This window comes from Lupinus angustifolius, chromosome LG20 (genome assembly GCF_001865875.1).
Source record: "Lupinus angustifolius cultivar Tanjil chromosome LG20, LupAngTanjil_v1.0, whole genome shotgun sequence".
Lineage (NCBI taxonomy): Eukaryota > Viridiplantae > Streptophyta > Magnoliopsida > Fabales > Fabaceae > Lupinus > Lupinus angustifolius.
The window spans coordinates 8,895,628-8,915,413 of record NC_032028.1 but is presented as its reverse complement, the minus strand read 5'-3'; the positions used below and the strand labels follow the sequence as shown (position 1 = coordinate 8,915,413).

The 19,786-nt window shown below is 32.6% G+C and overlaps 3 protein-coding genes and 1 long non-coding RNA gene across 8 annotated transcripts in view; 1 reads left to right on the top strand and 3 right to left on the bottom strand.

Annotated features, from left to right (window-relative positions):
• LOC109336310 (probable phytol kinase 1, chloroplastic) lies at positions 892–3,555 on the bottom strand. 4 transcript variants are annotated; one of them, XM_019572836.1, is made up of 7 exons: positions 3,182–3,553; positions 2,392–2,459; positions 2,129–2,260; positions 1,905–2,020; positions 1,698–1,812; positions 1,329–1,533; positions 892–931 (listed from the first exon to the last, which is right to left on the bottom strand). In XM_019572836.1, exons 1-6 carry the CDS (start codon positions 3,473–3,475, stop codon positions 1,347–1,349), a joined length of 912 nt encoding a protein of 303 aa, XP_019428381.1. In that variant the 5' UTR covers positions 3,476–3,553; the 3' UTR covers positions 892–931; positions 1,329–1,346. The 4 variants fall into 4 exon arrangements, with proteins under 4 accessions (XP_019428381.1, XP_019428382.1, XP_019428383.1 ...); XM_019572837.1 differs by having other exon boundaries at positions 908–931; positions 1,318–1,533; XM_019572835.1 differs by lacking the exon at positions 892–931 and having other exon boundaries at positions 1,156–1,533.
• On the top strand, positions 7,712–17,967 carry LOC109336312. The gene is made up of 3 exons (XR_002106329.1): positions 7,712–7,842; positions 11,347–11,349; positions 17,956–17,967. It is a non-coding gene; the product is annotated as an uncharacterized LOC109336312 (long non-coding RNA).
• Positions 7,878–13,518, bottom strand: LOC109336308 (SEC12-like protein 1). 2 transcript variants are annotated; one of them, XM_019572834.1, is made up of 11 exons: positions 13,494–13,518; positions 13,173–13,421; positions 12,244–12,344; positions 11,712–11,844; positions 11,507–11,598; positions 10,619–10,718; positions 10,454–10,526; positions 10,220–10,340; positions 9,512–9,631; positions 8,431–8,501; positions 7,878–8,324 (listed from the first exon to the last, which is right to left on the bottom strand). In XM_019572834.1, exons 2-11 carry the CDS (start codon positions 13,347–13,349, stop codon positions 8,131–8,133), a joined length of 1,182 nt encoding a protein of 393 aa, XP_019428379.1. In that variant the 5' UTR covers positions 13,350–13,421; positions 13,494–13,518; the 3' UTR covers positions 7,878–8,130. The 2 variants fall into 2 exon arrangements, with proteins under 2 accessions (XP_019428379.1, XP_019428378.1); XM_019572833.1 differs by having other exon boundaries at positions 13,173–13,515.
• LOC109335472 (uncharacterized mitochondrial protein AtMg00810-like) overlaps positions 18,756–19,786 on the bottom strand; it is a 2,346-nt gene continuing 1,315 nt past the window's right edge. Inside the window, exon 2 of the mRNA XM_019571606.1 lies at positions 18,756–19,404. Coding sequence (XP_019427151.1) covers positions 18,756–19,404 — 649 coding nt within the window. The remainder of the gene's footprint in view (positions 19,405–19,786) is intronic.

Sequence of the window (19,786 nt, the reverse complement as noted above, 5' to 3'; positions counted from 1 at the left end):
GTTTGACATCCTCTTTCTGCTTCAATGGAATGCTAAAATGCAGAAGTTATAATTGTAGGCTTTGTTGGGGGTTGGAATCAATACTCTGTAATAAGGTTGTTTTATATATAACAAATATATGATGATTTAGAAGATTATAGCAATTTTGGATTAATTAGCTTCTTGTTGCTTCAGCCCATGGTGAGAAGGTGAAGTCATGCTAAATATTCAAAAATGAAAGGATGATAATAGTATAGGTCTAATCTGCAACTCTATACAAGTTTAGCTTTTTAGTCACTTTTTTGTACAAAAAGCTTTAGATTAAGGCAAGACATGTTTCATGTAATGACAGGAAAAACCAAGAAGCTCAATGAGAATTTATATTGGAATTTACATTTACATATAACAATAGGGGAAACCTAAGTATTGAATATAAGTCATAATGATATATGAATGAAAGGTTTAACCAGATGTGTCAACCACTATATGTAGGTTGCTTCAATGAACTTTTAGAAATTAAGAGGGAAATTCATATAAGAGCTTGTACTACATTTTAGTGTGTATCCACCGTTTGAAGGGTATTTGAATCCAATTGGAACAAGAAAATTGCAAACTTGCCATCTACACAGCTGCAATGTCACTAAACCTGGATTTCATGCCTTGACTAATCTATATCTTGTGCAAATTAAGCAGACTAATGAACTTTTACTATAATCTTACTGTGTTAAACTACCATAATCATGTATCATTACAAAAGAACATACATCAAATAAGACCAAACTATTTCATCAAAACATTATGTTATCTTCAAAAATGATTTTATACTACATTTAAAAATTAAAATTTTCTACAAATAATTTCTTTACAATATAATAAAAATTACAGTAAGTTTCATGTTTTCTGTAATGACTAAGAACTGGCCCGGATAATTTCAATGAAGGTGATTCACTTAGACTACATTTAGTATAATAGAAAGAGGGGAGGAATAGAAAGAGAAGATAAAGAGAAATAATATATTTCACCCCTTTGCTTTAAATGAGAGTATGGGAAGAAAGAGAAAAGAGTGTAAGTGTGTTCTGTGTCCGAGAAAATGGAAAAGAGGGTATTTTTTAATTAAAAAATTATAAAATATAATTTTCCCCTTAATTTTGGGGTAGTATTGGAGATGAATCACTTTCAAGAGTTGAGAGACATCTCTCTTATTTTTCCCTTCCTTTTCTCTAAAATCAAACAACACAAGAATATACTATATTTCTCATCTTTTTCTCCCTTTTCGGTCTCTTTCTCATCTATTTCTCTCTTCTTATTTTCTTCTGTATAACCAAATGAAGCATTTTAAGCAACATTAGAGCAAAAGGCTCCTGGAGCTAATGCTGGAAAATGAAAGATGCCAATGCCATGGTAACTAAAGGAACAGATATGTTGTCATCCACTATCTGAGTAATGGGAAGAGACTCCACCACTGTTGCCACAAATGCAACAAAAGCAACTCTTGGCACAGTGCTGACCCACTCCAATTGCACATGTCCCAGAATTGAATAGTAGTATAGCATCCTGCATGCAACAGTATCAGAAGCATCAGTGTCAAAATCTACTTAGACAACACCTTTTCACTTTTAAATGTATTTCTGGTTCTATCATAGAGAGAGGAATAGAATATAAGTCCTCAAGTTAATAGTGTTAAAACCAAAGGACTTTTGTACAAGTTTGTAACTCACCCAAGTGAAACCAAAAATCCAATCACAAGCATTGATATGCTACCAGCCCAACTCTTTTTATCGTTGTAAGGAATCTTAATGGACCCATATCTTCTACCAATGATATCAGCTACACCTGAAAAATGTAAACCATTCAAGTTTAATGTTCAATGTTGATTACTTAAATTGGAAAAAGGATCGACTAGAATGTAAAGTAATATGTATTACCATCCCCTCCACACATCATTGCCAATGAGACCACCCCAACCGGAGACTCGCGCCAGAACACAAGAGCACTTAACATGAGTATCATAACATAATACAAGGGACCTCTTAGCAATTCTCTGCAGGTATATGGATTAACAATCAATGCTTAGAACACATTTGTTGTTTTTAAGTCCCATGATCGAATAAAACCAAAACATGTGACACAAATGAATAAAGAAATTTACCGAGGATCTCCTTCTCTTGTCACAGACTTAACTAATCCTTTATCTGAAACCAATGAGAGACCATTCACCAAAAGCCTCAAGCAATTCACAAGAGGGACAAAAGCGGCGAAGTAGCGAGCCTCATTGGAGTTGCTATCCTAGCATTAACATTAGAAAACATTGCAATCAATGCAGAGCAAAAGCCTTGGACCCTCACACATAATTAATATGAGTGAAACTGCTTTAAATGAAAGCTTGATTAGAAACACAAGAATAAAGGGTACCTGAAAATTGGCCAAGAAACCAGAAAAAGCAAACCAGACAATATATGGACCAATTTTCTGCTCAAACTCTGCCATGAATATTCACAAATCCAAAGAGTCACAAACAGTAACAAACCACAAAACATCCCATTATCAAACAAATACATAAGGAGAAAATCCAAAATTCTACAACAAAAATCAAATCTGAGCTAATAAGTGATAAAGATTTCCGATCCACTTCTTCATTGAGATTAGACCATGCATCAAATGAAGTTATATTCATACCCAATAGTGATGAAATTTACCTGCATTGTTATGCAGTAGTGCCACATTTTATCAAGAGGCCTACCAAAACTTCTATTTTTTGCATGTAATTTTTCTTTTTTATAAGAAAAAATAAATTCTCTAATTAACTCGCAAATGGACCAAGAGTAAAAATACATAGATTCATGATGTTGATATCATAGGTCAATTTGGTCCCGAGATAGATTACCAAAACAGTCAATGTGTTTTGTTAGTCAATTTGGTCTTTGGCTGAAATAAACTTCAAATTATAAGATTCTCACAAGAACCAAATTGACCAATTGTGGAAAATCAAATCAAATTTATGTTTTTGAATCTCAGTGACTAAATGAAACTCTCTACCCTGATCTTACAATTCGAATAATGAAATCCATCAATTTAGAGAAGACTTACCTATTTACCTCCATAATAAAAAATCCCATACACAATTGCTGAAAAAAGAAGGGGGAAAAAGAATCTATACATGCATGCAAGCAATGAATGGAGATTAAGTGGAAAAAATCTGAACCTGGTGAAGAATCTCTCTCTTGGTGAGATCATCAAAAGCAAACACAAGAGCATAAGCTCCACCAAGAACACCCACAGTGGCTCCAGCATTATAAACCAAATCTTCTGCTATGGCAGAAACACCACATGGAACAACAAACCTAGACACCCTTTGATAAGGAGAGCATAAAAACCGGACATTTTCATTTGTTTTAGGCTTTTTTAAGGTTGTGGTGGTTGGTGGCTGATGGCGGCGTTGTACGGCGGAGAAAGCAAGAAAGTGAGGATGTGGTGTGAAAGATAAGAGGGTAGTCATAACTCATGACAAGTTAGGATTTTGCCAAGAAGGGAATTAAAAAAAGGAACAGAAAAAGAAGGAAAAAGTGACAGTTGGTCTGTAATAGTGAAAGTGAGATAAGCAGGGTTGGAAAATAAAGAGGTTAAAATTTAAGTAATGTCATTGTAAATTTTTTATTCTTAATATATTATTTATCATTAAATTTGTATTATTACTGTTTGAGAAAGTGAATGATTCGTTGATAGTATAGAAAATAATTACACCGTCACATATTAAATCCAGATAAATATTGTTTATAACCAAAAAAAAGAGTGGTGATGGAGAATTGTGGAAAAGGTATGTGGGGTTTTAACCAATTAGGAAGTACTTTATCTGCGCTAGCCTTACCGTTACTTTGTCTAGTACTGTGTACTTTTGACAACCAAAGATTCATTTGTTGCAAAAAAAAATTAAGGAATTTTCTAAGTTTTATGTTATCAAATCGGTTAGGGTAGGTACAGTGATACAGTGGTCAACCGATGATTCAGTAATTAAACCGCATGCTGGTTAAATTGAATATACCTACTTATATTTATATATATAAAGCTATAACAAAAAAATTTCAAATAGATAGATACTCAAATTTATAATTCATATTTATAATCTACTCAAAATTTAAATAAACAAACAACTTTAAATCTTTAATAAATTCAAAGTCTAAATTACAAAACATATATCAATCCAAAAATATCACTTAACAACCGCAAAATATAAATAAATGACACAAGTTTATAACTCTCTATACAAAACAAATAAATTTGGAGTTTTAACATTTAACATTAAGGAGACAAAGTTGTCTCATATCGATATTATATTTTTGTACTAAATCCTATCTTCAGATAGAACTCCAAGATTACATAAATGTCACTAAGATTGCACACGAATGTTAGGAACCAAAATGTATAATCTAAGTATGTCTTGGAAGCATGTGCCTTGAAGTGTTGAAGAAGGGTTGGAAAGATGAGTCACATTGTAATGAGTTTTTAAGTTTTTAAGTTTTTAAGTTTTTTTTCAAAAAAAAAAAGTATATGTATAAACCGGACGGTTTAGTGAAATACTGACCGGTTCACCGATTTTGATACTTGGCCGGTTCAACATCTGTACCATACCGGTTATGAAACTGGTTCACCGGTGTTTTGGTTGAACCGACCGGTACAGTCCGTTTTTACATCATTGAATTTTTTAATGATATATTTTAAGGAATTTTAAAACAATAAATTAGAAATGTTTATGAGATCTTTTTTTTACCTCTTGAAATTAGCTAATGATAGGTAAAAATTTAAATTGGACTAATATTCATTTTAATTATGACTTCATGGATATACGTATCAAAAATAAAGCCCAAATATATTCATTTGATTGATTATTTTATTATGACTTTCATTGATTTATTATTTTTTTATAATAAGAGTTACCCAAATATTCTTTATAATATGATATTGATTAGTGTGTCTGCTAATCTAACATAACATTTTTATCTCTAAAAAATTAGTCCTTCATTTCATCCATTATGCTTGAACTCTATAGTTATAACTCTTTTGATTTTTCGATTACTTTATATGATTGACCTAAGATACTTATAAACTCTGAGTAAAAGTCAAGGTTTGAAAGATTTTGTCTTATAACTAGAAAGTTGCATGTGTATCCGCACAAACAATATTTTTTCGTCGCATGATTAAGAACACCCATATTATATAGTATTTATGATTAAGAAGATACATGTTACTTGTGCATTTTGAGAATTAGAAACGGACAAAACAGTTTACTGCATAAGCTAGCTAGCTTGCCTTACCCAGAATTCAAACAAGTTAAGTAGCTTATTAGTGGTTAGAGATAGTAAAATGAATTGCTCAGCCCATGCGCATAAATATCCGTAATATTTTAAGTGGGCAGTGCACGGGCTAACTAGCATATGAGTGATCTGTGGGCATTGATAAAAAATGTAAAAAGAAAAAATTAATACAATAAAATATAAAAAAATTAAATAAAGTAGTTGAAAAGAATGTTTTTTAAAAAATCTTTGATATTTTATATGAAGTTGAACATATCATACTATATTACAACTTTTTGAAACATTAAATCACATTATATCATAAGTTATATAAATATTTTATTACATCAAGTATGTGGGTCGTCCCTATTGCCCAATAGAAATGTCTATGGACAAACGGGCAGGGCGAAACGAGCAAAAAAATAAATTTTGTATGTCCTACTTGCAAAAAATTGAGGGTTATGTGGGCCGACCCACGAACTTTACTCATTTTGCCATCTATATTAATGGCATATGCTACCAAACCTTTTTAATAAAAATAAAAAATGTCATATTTAGGCTCTCAAAAAACTTAATAGATCCACGTGTATAAATTTATTATAATTTATATTAATTGTTTTATATAATATATATATGAAATAAATAAAAATATATACTTATTATTAAGTATTTGAGAGTTTAGATTTGTCAGTTTTTCATATTAACCTATTTAAATGCAAACTTATTAATTTATTTAAAGGTTTTTTCGTATACTTAAATGTTTATTAGCCTACTTAAATATCTTAGATTATAATAGATTAACATGTCAGATAAGACATTTAAACAAGTTAAACATAAACTAAAAAATAACTTAAAGAACTAAATAGGTTAAACTTATACCGTAATATGTTAAACAAATTAGGTCTATTTAAGTTAGGCTCGACCTCACCTAATTTGTCTCCAAGCTTGCTACTTATATAGTTTTAGCCCATCCATTTGTTAAACATGCCTCATATACCAACTATTTAAGCAAGTTAGAGGCCTATTAAGCTTACATAAAAAGTGAAGAAAATCTTTTTTCGGCCGAAAACCTCATAAGCTACAATATATGTTTCAAACTTAAGGTTCTCATGCATGTCGTATAATTAATTAAATTTTCTTTGGATGAAATGAGGGAGTTAGAAGCTCAAGTTACAAACCTCTATTATAGATCATAGAGGCATTATCCAGTAAAAGTTTAACTGAACAAAAGCTTGGAGCAACATCAAAAATATGAAATTTTTTATCCAAATTCAGACCATACTTAACTAATTCATCTGCAATAATATTTGCTTCTCGAAAAATATGGCCACAATAAAAGTGTTGAAAGTCTCAAATGATGGATTGGATGTGAGCCCACCAATCTCTTAAGGTACCCAATTTCTTCTAATTAATAATTGTCTACCTGAAGCTCGACAATCTCATTTTGATTTCCTTCTTGCATGTCTTACCAAGGTTGTTAGTATCAAATCAAGCCAACCAATCAAACTATTAATTGAGCACTCATTATTTTTAGCTAAAGTTGAAAATGATATTATCTTGCGTATGAAAATGAAGACTGGATAGTTATTTATAAAACAATGTTTTATTTTGATTATATGATGTTAAGTTGATTTTATAATTTGATTGTCAAAAAAATTTAATTGTAATTAATGTTTTTATTTTATCCAATTGGATATCTAAAACATCCTTAAAATCATGACTCTCATATATAAAGTTTACCTAAGAAGCATAGGTTGATTTCATATATTTATTTAGTTTTACCAGTATTACAAAAATGTATGAGATGTATATTAGCCATCAAATAATGTTTGAGTTAAAATGTTATTTTTGTAACTCATCGTGTGTAGAACTCACACATATGATTAGGAAATTTTATTCAGATAATGTCTTATCATTTTATTTATAAAAAAATGTTTGTTGGTTTATGCTGTTAACTAATCTAAGTTTTAATAGTATCTTTCATGACCTAGTGCAAAACATTGTAAGAATGGAAGTAGTATTAAATTGATTAAGAAAATGGAATATATGTGTACCCAATATAAAGAATGGGGCGTGTATTTAAAAAACAATAAAAAAATGTGAATACATTCTTAAATTTAAATCTTTATTACCCATCATTGCCTACAATGTTTAACTTTTCAATGAAATTTGCATCAAATTTAAACTTTTTACCATATCTCAAACCACTCTTAAGATCTTTACCAAAAAATCATTCTTTACATATATTATACTAACAAAATTAAAGTCAATTGTACGCACAACATTTTCTTAACACTGTAACTTCATCCCTTCCCTCTTCAATCAATGGAAAACCAAAAACATAGAAAGGAAATTTAAAGACACTATCCATTAAAACAAGAAAGGAAAAAAATTTATATAAAAAGTTATTAAGAAAGAAAAGAACACAATAAAGGAGAAGGTTAATACATAAGATCAAAAACAAAGATTAAGATATCCGAAGATATGCCTCTCGAATGTTAGCCCATTACACAGCTTTAACGCGACCTCAAGTACAGCTTGTAAATTTCAAGACGCAACATTTGACTAAAGGATGGTCCAGGGCATAGGCTCCTACTTAGTGGAGTCGGTAGAAGATAAATATACATAATATCATCCTCACAGACGAAGAGGTACAACCAGCGCCCAGGTTGGATTTGGAAGCAATTGTTTACTATTCCAAAAATTGTATATTGAAATTACATATCAATAATGACCTTAATTAAGGTTGAAAGTTATCAAATATATGTAAATGTGTGTAATTATAATCAACTGCCTTAACCTACAAGTCTTTAGATAAATGTTGATACCACCTTACAGTTACTGATGCTACTTTCAACAGCATTCACATATCAACTGGTCCCCAACTATTTTCATCATAGGACTTGGGATCTCTCAGTATTGATTTAAACTTTGGTCTTGCTGCTTGGTCTTTTCCCATTGGAAAGTTCCAGAATGAATCAGAGTTCTCAAAGAATATGTAAAATGCAACAGCTGATGCTAAAAATAGTCCTAAAAGCACCAAGTAGATCTGCCACTCTGCATGTTTGACAGGAAATTTAAAATGTCAAATTAAATCGACATCATTGTATGGCCTCGGATGAGAGGTGCGTGCACGTGTGTATGAGAGTGAGAGAGATATAACCTTTCCAATCTTTAGGTACATTTAGTTTAGTGACCTGCGCTCCCCATTCGACCGAGGTTGTAAGTACAACCCTGCAAAAAAATGCAAATTCATCGGGCAAATAATTTGATGGAAAAGAACTCGATGCTAATATAAAATCATGATCATGGGGGATGTAACATATACTAGATCTGTCACAGTTATAAGGTGTCAGTGAGACTGTACATTGTTCAAAGGTTGCATGATCATCATCTACAAATTTCAGGTTTTATCAAACAGGATCATCATATGAATAGCCTTACTAATCGGTAGTCACAACTCGATATTAATTACAGCTACGATTTCAGCCAGATCTTTTGCGTCCCTTTCTTAGCATGTATGATTAAGTGATTCTTGGATTTAGTTTGAGTTTCATTCATTTTTTAAACTAAAGCTAGATCCATAGCATGATTTTATATTTTCAGTGTCACTTATACAATGCATAGCTGATTGTTCCATCCACCGAATGCTTCTTAAATGAAAGCTGTCCAAATATGGGATCAAGGGATTTCGAAAACTGGAATTAATAGGTCTCTTGTTTATATAAAGTACCAGAGATTAGAGAGAAGAAACTCATTTCAGAAATTGAAAAGCACATGAGGTGGAGCTAACAAGCACAAGTATAGACCAAGGTTACAGAACTGATATTGTACCAGTTAATACTTGATAGTTGATAGTTCATATTATTGCAAATCACTTCTTTTTTTCCCAAAAAATACTTACTTGTATATGAAACCATCTGACTGTTTTCATGGTTTGTGGTTTAACATATTCTCCTTAGCTTCCACATATTTGTTTTGTAAGTATCATTGGGGCTAGTAATATTTTTCGTCTGAATGCTTATGCCATAGCTAAATGCCCTATGCACTAACACTAGGTTCCTAGATTCTTGCTTTTAGACCCGAGAAGAAAAGGGAAAGAGTATCAACAATTTACTTGAAGTCTACATAAATTCGTAACCCAATGCATGTCGCAAGGTTCAAATGAATACCTTGAGACCAACTATGTTCATGATGATTTTTATTTATCATAGAGTTAAATCAGTCATGCAAGTAGAATTTACCTTTCGCTGGGACAGAACTCGAGCGATGCAATATTTGTACCCAGGTGTAATCTCTTGCTATAATGGTGTATCTGCATTTTCTTCACTTCAACTACACATATGTCTCCGTCTTTACTCCCCCTAATATTATAGAAGTATGGTTAGATGAAGATATGCTACGGATATACATCACAGACCGTAATGTCAGCATGCAAGTGAAGTGCAAATCACATCACAAATTTACAGGCCTTCAGATTGTTTAAATGAAAATGGTAATTTTATAACTGATGTGCCATATATTCCTCCAATATAGTTTAGGAGTGTGCTATATAGACACGGTTACTTCACCACAACATTCTTTTTCGGTTATAGTTCTAAAACTTACAATCAAGTATTGTGGTATTCGCCTAGTCATTATTCATTATCAACATTTTTAGATCGGGATATTCGCCTGCCTTCATCAAATAATGCATGGACGGGGGAGAAATAAACCACAAACATTCCCTCTAAAGATAGAAGGCTTGGATAGAAATTTTGTTGGTAAAGAAAAATGAAGAAGTTCCAAACTATTCACTTGCTAAAGATATAAGGCTAGTCCATGATAGTCAGAGAAAATTATCTGTATAAATATTATAAATCAAACTGACAGAAAGATAAAAGAAGAATAATGACTCGATTTTAACCATGACAGTTAACAACAAAAGTCAGAAGGTAACTGTAGGTTCTTACAGAGAAAGGTATTTCCCGTCATGGCTAATGGACATTACTGAAGCAGACTTTCTAATCAACCTCTTATGCCCGATTTTGTTCCATGTGCCTAAGTCCCAAACTCCAGTGAGAGAATTATCACCTGGACAAAGATATAAGTATAAATAAGGGCTATACAAGCTTGATCAAAAGAGAACACAGGGGTATATATACATTAATAATATATACTTGAAAGTTGAAACAAGATACTCATACCTTTTTTAATAGAGCAGAACAAAAATGGTTTGGTTCCATCCATGGAGAACCGACATAATTCAATCTTTTCATCCTACAGAGACACAAAATAAAAACTTCAGCATGCGTGATACAAGTAACTGTGCATACATCTTGCCACAGATTCTTAAATCAAATGCAAAATACCGGTTTGCGAGACAAAGTAGTCAAAGGAACACCATCTTCAATCTTCCAGATTCTTGCTGAACCGTCAGTAGATGTTGATGCTAGAAATTCTGAGTCTAGACTGAAATATGATACAAAATGAAGGTCAATATATTAAGTATCAATGCTATCAAAGCTTCAAATCTCTTTAGAATCATAGTGTAACCAAGCAATTTTAAAATATGAAAATATTTTTTGCCCTTGGGATAAAAGTGGCACACAGGCACATCATCAATTAACATAAACATATAGTTGATAGACGCGTCAGAATGGGACAGAATTTGTTCTATGTTGGGCATGCTTTGTAAATAGAACAAACAGGAAATGAGGGTTAAAGTGTGACATCTCGGTTCCACTAAAAGGGTGGAACCAAAGAGAGAACAGAACACTTCATTTCATTTTGTTCTGCCCATGTGCCAGATGCTAACAATTTATATTAATAGGCTAACAATAATCTTCCATCTTTTTCTTATAAAAGAAATACAATAAAGAACAGAATGATATCTCAAATTTCGAGGGAGGAGACTGAAAACGGTCTTTAAAATGCGTCCAATAATCTGTGAAATATGTAACCATACTTTTATTGTCTAAAATTCTTATTTATACAGTCAAAAGATTGCAGGCGCAAACATTGCACAAGGTTCCCACCTAGTAGGGTCTGGGAAGGGTAGGTGTACGCAGTCTTATCCTCGCAAGTCGCAAGTGGAGAGGCTGTTACTCCAGTTACTAACCCTATGAAGTATCAATATCTGGTACCCAAATAAGATTACTCCAGTTACTAACCCTATGGAGTATTTAATGCAATTCTACTGGCTGCATGGGTGAATGCATTTATTAGAAGGATCCAAATAGACTTGTCAGTATTCCTACCTAAAATCCATGTCACGGACAGATTTGTGTGCTCTTGGTTCATCCAAAATTTTGCGCAAGCTAGGCCACTCGACAATTCTGAGATGCCCATCCTGAAGTTGTTAAGGATGGAAGTTAAAAATATAGGATTGGACTCTAAAAAGGAAATCTGAAAGGGTTACACGGCAAATAAAAGCAATTTGTTGGATTCTAGAGTGACACTTACCAGCCCACCAGCAGCAAATTTAGCTCCATCAACACTAAAAGTAATGCAATTTTGAGGACCGATACCCTGTAGAGGAGCCAATTCCTTGGCCAACAGCTTCACACTTGTTTCATGACCATACAGCTCGAACGCTCTGCAAGAGCATGAAAAAATACGTCAATATGTATCTGTTCAGATCAGAAATCGAGGAAGGGAAGAAAGATAACTCAAGGAAAATATCAACTAGCTACACTTAAGAAACAGCTACAAGTTCATAAATTGTATGTCATAAATTCCCTTTTGGTCCATGGAAACAGGAACATGAAAGTGTCAGAAAATAATACGGTAAAATAGAGCCTCTGGTTTAATTGTCCTTCAACTAATTAAAGGAAGATTAGATATTGGACTTTTAACTCTGAGATTAATGAAAGTGGCGGTAATTGTTGATTTGGAAAATGCAACATGGACACAGATTAACATAGTGCTTTTCAATAGGTAAATTCAGATAGAAGAATAGAATTTCAACCCCAATGCTGTTTGAAAAGAAGCTTACTTGCAGTTACCATTGCTGAGAGAGCACACAAAATCATCCCCGCTAGGGTGCACTGCAATAGCAACAAGATCACCTTCCTCTGCTTCTAACACAAAAGTGGCCTGAAAGGACAATCAAACAAAATTTTCCATTAGAATCAAAAGCCCCAAAAAAACTTCATCTTCATTCAGAAACTCAACCAAAAACACTTTTGAACAACATGATGTGTGCATAATATCTACTTCCCCCAACCATTTGCTTTGAAGAAAACAGAGTTTGTCTGCTAAAAACCAAAAGGGTATGCACAAATAAGATTCATGCTTTAAGCATAGTTACTAGGAATGCAGTACAATAACAAACACACGACTCATTCAGGTACATGGTTCATCATTTCTACATTATTATTAAAAGACTTTCGCTAGGGTTCACATCTCTTGTCCCACACTTTGTGTCACTCCATATGTGTCAAAGTCTTGAGATTGGTCAAACCTCAAAACACAATAAAATTAATTGAATAATTGATAAATTATAAATTTCATAATCGATCACTAGTCTTCTGACACATGAACTGGCACAAAGCATGGAACATTAGTTTTTTTTTTTCCTTCCCATTTTTATGATGAACCTGACATGCAGTACAAGGACCCATAAATGTGGTATGCTTCCGCGTTTCAGGTTATCTTGTAATAATAATGTAAAAAATGACAAAATCTTGTAATAATAATGTAAAAATGGCGAGTGCATAGAACCAGTTACCGCGCACGTTACCACCCTGGTTACTATTGTTTCAAATATGTCCCTCTACACACACTCTCATCCACACACATAGAAAACAACAATGTATCAGCTAAAAACCAAAAGGGTATCCAGTAAAATAGAATAATGTTTCAAATAGGTCAAACTATACATAAGACACATTCATAGGTAGATATATATGGTTAGAGGAATACCAAAGGGGATGAGGACAAAGAAGTGGTCTTAGGATCAAAGGAGAAAATCTGCAGCAGAGAAGGACAAGAACTACCAAGCCTAGACCTTCCAAGCACAACGAGATTAACGTTCTCGGGCCTCCGAATCCATGACCCACAAGTAACAGGACCCTGTTGTGACCCATCACCGTTATCCATCACAAATTGGAAAATGCGATCGAAAGTTGAGTTCTTTTTCCAATTGGGGTATCAAAAATCAAGTCTTTCAGATCGATCAATTGGAATTGTTTCTTCACCAAATTGATAAAGGAATATCCGAGAAAGTGAGAGAAACTCTGATGAAAAAAGAGAGTCAAAGAGTTACAAGTAGGACAGAAAGACGCTTTGCCTTGTTCTTGTGTAGTTTGTTAATTCTTAATGGAACAAGGTACAACCTTATGATTATGAAGAAGACATGTTTATGATTTTTATGCGTTGTGTTTTGAGATTGATTAGTAGGGTGTTATTTATAGAACTCTGTGTTATTTTTTATCATAATCTTATGATATAATACATAATTTGTATTATCTAGCTACTAAAATCAAGATAATTAATTTGATTTATTATAATGATTTATATATAATTAATATTTTTTTATTCATTGTTTGTTAAGATAATCTTGATGATGATTAAATATGAATGGTAGATATGTGATGATAATTTTTTTAATTTTTAATTTATATTGATGGTTACAAATCAAATGGTTTGATTTTTTTTAATAATATAACAAGATCATGTGGTTTGTGTAATGGGAGGGTGAATGGTTAAACAATATAATGTGATGGGAGAAACCATGTAAACCCTTTGGAATATTCGTTAAAGATTACGCGGTATTATCCACTTGCCATAAAAGTAGATGATTTGTGCCATATGGCATATGATTACAATAAAAATGGATGATTTAAGGAAATAAGCACATAGCTCACACCACTCTTATAATCGGTTTGACAACACAACATTACCATATGGACATAATTATAAATAATTGTAAAGTTGAATGACTCAATTACTTTTTTTTTATAATGAAGGACGTAATCAAAATTCCCTAAATAACTTGTGAATGTCGTCATATTAATTGACTTTTTAAATTAATAATTAATAACAATACTTTTATAATTGGTAATTATTAAAGTGTAGAAGTCTATTGTATCAAAAAATGTATGACTAATAGTATATGAATTTTATATATTATCAATATATCATTTATTATTCATATTTAATTATTATTAATAATTCTTCAAAAAAAAATAATGCAAATAGAATTGATTTGTAATCAATCTTTAATCTAGCTAAAAGATAGGTAAAATGGTGTGGTGTTACAAGCTACACATAGGACTAAGAAAATATTGCTTAACCAATTGGATGATGAAAACTCATATGAGATATCTTGATCGATTAAGAATTTTCTAGTTTGCTTAATGTGAGATTGTTATTGATATCATGGAAAATTTGTTGGGCAAACTTAAAAGGAACATGTACTACTACAAAAAAAAGGAACTACTCGACATCGCTTTCTAAGGCGATGTAGTTGTGAATTGAAAATGGTCCATTGTAAATGGATAACTTGAATGGTAATTGTGTTGAGAATGAAATATTGATTATGGATCCAATATGTTGCATGAAGATCATGTAGTACGTAGAGAGATATTCATCCTGATATCCTACGATACAAGCATCATAGATAATGTGCATATTATTGACATTATTTGATTGTAACAGTTGAACATGTTTTGTTGAAAACAATGAGTGAGAACTTTTGGGTGTGAAATATAAAAAAACATTCAAGTTTCACATAGGAGAGTTTTGAAAAAACAACTATCAAGTCCTACATTTAAGAGTTTTGAAAAAGAAAAAAAAACAACTTTCAAGTCCCACATTGGAGAAACTAGGAACTTAGAAAAAATCTCAAGTTATAAATAGAAACTTTCTCCCTTCATATTTTCTTGCCCCAAGTTGAATGCGCTTTTATTCAATTTTTTCTTTCTCCCTCATATTTTCTGCCGATGCATTTCTGGCAAACTCATCTCCCTTTCTTTCCGTGGCACTAAGAAATGCCATATTATGGACATTTTGATAACTGACACTGGTAGTCAGTATTGTGGGAAGAGAATTGGCACGGGTAGCCATATTATGAGCATTTCGAGAACTGACACTGATAGTCAGTATTGTGGGAAGAGAATTGGAGAATTGGCACGGTTAGCCATATTGTAGGTAATTTCGAGAACTGACACTAATAGCCATATTGTGGCGGGTGTATTCGACATTGATTCTTACAGTGCAGTAAGAATTCGATAACAGAGATCTGATATGTTTTATCTTGGGGACGGCGTGGTTGATAGTCTGCTTGCACATTGTGGGCAGTGCCACGAAACGTCTTAAAGAGAGCGACCTAGTCGTGACTCAGCCAATAAGTATTATTTGACTAGCCACGAAATAATACTTATTGGCTGAGTCACGACCATGTCGCTCTCTTTAAGACGTTTCGTGGCACTGCCCACAATGTGCAAGCAGACTATCAACCACGCCGTCCCCAGGATAAAACATATCAGATCTCTATTATCGAATTCTTACTGCACTGTAAGAACCAATGTCGAATACACCCGCCACAATATGGCTACCAGTGCCAATTCTCGAAATCACCCACAATATGGCTAACCGTGTCAATTCTCTTCCCACAATACTGACTACCAGTGTTAGTTCTCGAAATGCCCATAATATGGCGTGCCAATTCTCTTCCCACAATATTGACTATGAGTGTCAGTTTTCGAAATGCCCATAATATGGCTATCTGTGCCAATTCTTTCCCTCAATACTGACTACCAATATCAGTTCTCGAAATTCCCACAATATGACTACCTGTGCCATTTCTTAGTGCCACAGAAAGAAAGGGGGAGAAGTTTGCCGGAAATGCATCGGCGGAAAATATGAGAGAGAAAGAAAAAGTTGAATGAAAGCGCATTCAACTTGAGACAAGAAAATATGAAAGGAGAAGGTTTCTATTTATAACTTGGGATTTTTCCAAATTCCTAGTTTCTCCAATGTGAGACTTGAGAGTTGTTTTTTTTCTTCAATGTGGGACTTGAGAGTTGTTTTTTCAAAACTCTCATATTTGGGACTTGAGTGTTTTTTATATTTCACACAATTCTCACTCATGATTTTCAACGAACCATGTTCTAATGGTAACTATTTTATATGTGGGGTCGTTGTAATGTTATAACCTTTGTAAAATCACGCTATGGTCATCATTGTTGGTTTCTTGCTCCATCCAATGTATTTTATTTTGTCTATGTTATATTGATGCACATTTATGATGAAGATGCGGATATGAAATGTAAACTAAAATATCTATCGTGTCATATATTTAACTATTTTGTCTATTATGAGTTGAATGACTTTGATATAAGGAAATTCTATAAATCTAAATTGACCTAATTTTCTCTCAAATCATATACTAATATCCATTACTTCTTTTTGAATTCTAATCATTTTACATTAACTCTTGTATTTTATCTCAAAGTAAATCTTGACGTAGCCTATATGTATTAAGACACTATTATCGAAAGGTTTATATGCTTAAAATGTAATTATGGTAATCTTGAGTCACCTATGTGTATTAAGACGCTATTATTGTATATTCTACATGTTGATCTTGTTTTTAAAAGGTTTTAAATCTATTCTAATTTTGAAGTAGCTTCTTTGTTCGGTGAATTAATTTTGAAGTAACTTATATTAGTGTTATTAAACCTCTTCCATATTTGCATAAAGAAGATATTGAGTCTTAGTTTAAAAATGAGGTGTTACACATTCATGAAAGACTTCCTTGAATAAATAAAAAATATATAAAGGTAAACTATATACAAAATTCTCGTGATAAGGAGGACAAATTCAAAATAGAGAAACACATATCTTTGTAACTTATTATAATTTTTTAAGCTTATTTTCATAAATTTTAATATTGGTAAATGTAAATCTAGTAGTCCATTGAATGTATAGCAATGTAAAGCTATATTAATACCATATCAATTATTATATTGGTGAGAGTACTCGCATGATACTACAATTGTTTAATCACTGTTTCACTAAAACTGACAATCATCAATTATATATTTTCTAGTAAATATAACAAATTTATAAATATAAATATTTTATTTGTAACATATAATTCAGAAATGATTCCATATATGATTGATTATGTTAGAGATCACTATTAGGTTGAAGTTTTGAATTATTAATGTATTTATTTTGAAAATTATAGATTTTTCTCATTAGAAAACTAATTTTGCTGTTTAACAAATTCTAAGCTTCAAACGATAGATAATGTAGTATATAAAACTTATAAATTATGAAATATATATATATATATATATATATATATATTTTCTTCATTATATTAGTGATGGGTGTCCATTTGTTGTTCTATTTTTTGTACCACTCTGTGTATTATCAATTTTTATTGATTGAAAAAATTATTTAAATTAAAATTGTAATTATTAAATATTTTTCTGGTTAATTATATCTCCTAGCATATGGAGCGGCACAAACTAGTGGAAGTAATCATCCATTTACCAATTAAAAGGGTGGAACATATAGTTAAAAATGGGACATTTTACGTTCAGTAAAAGGGTGGAACCAATACACTTTGTTTCGTTATGTTCCGTAGACGCTATTGTATCTCTGCTGTCTCTCCTATATTTTGAGCAGCTGATTCTCAATATACTATGTTTCTTTACAGGAAATTAAGGATGTGTTGAATTTGAAAATGAAGAAGTATATGAGAGGATAAGTTACTAATTTGGAGGTATAAAGTAAAGTATTCAATGCATTAGGGTGAAGACGTTGGAACTTAAATTGGACACTATGATTTGGAGGTTTTTTGTAAATGTTGAAGCTTTCCATGGTAAAATAACAGTGTGCAATATTCCAAGATCTAATGAAATGTATAAGAAACAAGAAAGTGGAAGAAAATAATGCCTCTATGTATTTTGAATGATAAAACGAATCTATTTTCATGTGTTGCAACTCAAGATGCAAGCTACTCTTATACTGCAACTAAGATAACAAAAATAGAATAAACTGAAAAAACTAATTGAGCTAACTAACTTTCCTAAAACATAAACTTTCTAATATACTGAAAATCATTAAGGATTATGAATTTCAACTTGATTGGGCTTGAAGGATAATGAGTTGGGCTTTTATATGGTTGTTGACAGCCTCCCACAAGCTAGCATGTGAATGTCCAACATGCCAAGCTTGGAGATTAAAGCATGAAAAGGGGTCGGAGACAAAGACTTAGTAAAGATATCAGCCACTTGAGAAGAAGATGATATAAGAAGAAGATGATATAAGAAGAAGATGGATAGTATCATTCTGCACTCTTTCATGTAGTACATGATAGTCAATCTCTATGTGCTTGGTCCTTTCATGGAATACAAGATTTGCCGCAATGTATAAGGCTGATCTGTTGTCGTAGTAAATACTGATAGGTGTTGAATGAGAAATGGTAAGATCTTTGAGAAGAGAGGAGAGCCATTGAGCTTCACAAGAGGCCATGGCTAGAGCTCTATATTATGCTTCTGCGGACGATCTAGAGATAGTGTTTTGTCTTTTACTTTTCCATGAGATGAGGGATGAGCCAAGATAGAAACACTGACATGTGATTGATCTACAAGTGTCCAAGCATGCCCCCCAATCAGAATCAGAGAATCCTTTGATCACTGCTGAGTTGGAACAAGGAAAGAAAAGACCCTTTCCAGGAGATGTTTTGATATACTTTAGAATTCTGTTTGCACTACTTTGATGAAGATGGGTAAAAGCAGCCAGATGTTGACTTAGGATGCCAATAGAGTAGGAGATATCTGGACGAGTGTGGGTCAGGTAGAGCAATTTTCTTAACAGTCTTCGATATGATGATCCATCAGTAAGAGGATCACCTGAGTTGGCATGAAGTTTGTTGTTGTACTTCATAGGTGTAGAACATGGTTTAGAGCCAAGAAATCCAGCCTCTTGCAGTAAATCTAGTTTGTATTTTCTCTGATATAAAGCGATGCCTTGGGTTGTTCTAGCTATCTCCATGCCCAGAAAGAATTTAAGGTTACCAAGGTCTTTAATATTGAACTCATTGTCTAACAGGATCTTGGTGTTGGTGATTTCTTGAAGGTTGTTACCAGCTAATACCAAGTCACCAACATAGACTAGTATTGATGTAAAACCTGTCCTATTGGATTTAATGAACAAGGAGTGACCTGAGTTTGATTTCTTGTACCCATACTTGAGTATAGTGGTGGTTATTTTGAATGTCACTACTTGTTGGCCTGTTTTAATCCATAGATGGATTTTTGTAGCTTACAAACAAGGTTTGGATTAGAGACTTCTAGGTCATGAGGTATCTTTATATACAGTCTCTTTTAATTCTCCATGTAGAAATATAGTGTTGACATCTAGCTGCTGCAAGTGCCATTTAAAGGTAGCAGCAAGTGAAAGAAGGACCCTGATTGTGGTCATTTTGACAACTGGGCTGAAGGTATCTAAGTAGTCAATACCTTCAGTTTGTGTGTATCCTTTGGCCACCAATTTGATGTAAGAACATGATTGCAACT

Excerpts from the sequence above, each read along its gene's own strand:
- LOC109336308 (XM_019572834.1), bottom strand. The coding sequence starts at position 13,349 with ATGGATAACGGTGATGGGTCACAACAGGGTCCTGTTACTTGTGGGTCA. Across the intron at positions 10,527-10,618 it reads CTACTTTGTCTCGCAAACCG|GATGAAAAGATTGAATTATG; the intron begins GTATTTTGCATT and ends GTGTCTCTGTAG. Across the intron at positions 8,325-8,430 it reads TGTACCTAAAGATTGGAAAG|AGTGGCAGATCTACTTGGTG; the intron begins GTTATATCTCTC and ends TCAAACATGCAG.
- LOC109336310 (XM_019572836.1), bottom strand. The coding sequence starts at position 3,475 with ATGACTACCCTCTTATCTTTCACACCACATCCTCACTTTCTTGCTTTC. Across the intron at positions 2,460-3,181 it reads AGAGAGAGATTCTTCACCAG|AGTTTGAGCAGAAAATTGGT; the intron begins GTTCAGATTTTT and ends TATTCATGGCAG. Across the intron at positions 1,534-1,697 it reads GGATTTTTGGTTTCACTTGG|GATGCTATACTACTATTCAA; the intron begins GTGAGTTACAAA and ends TGTTGCATGCAG.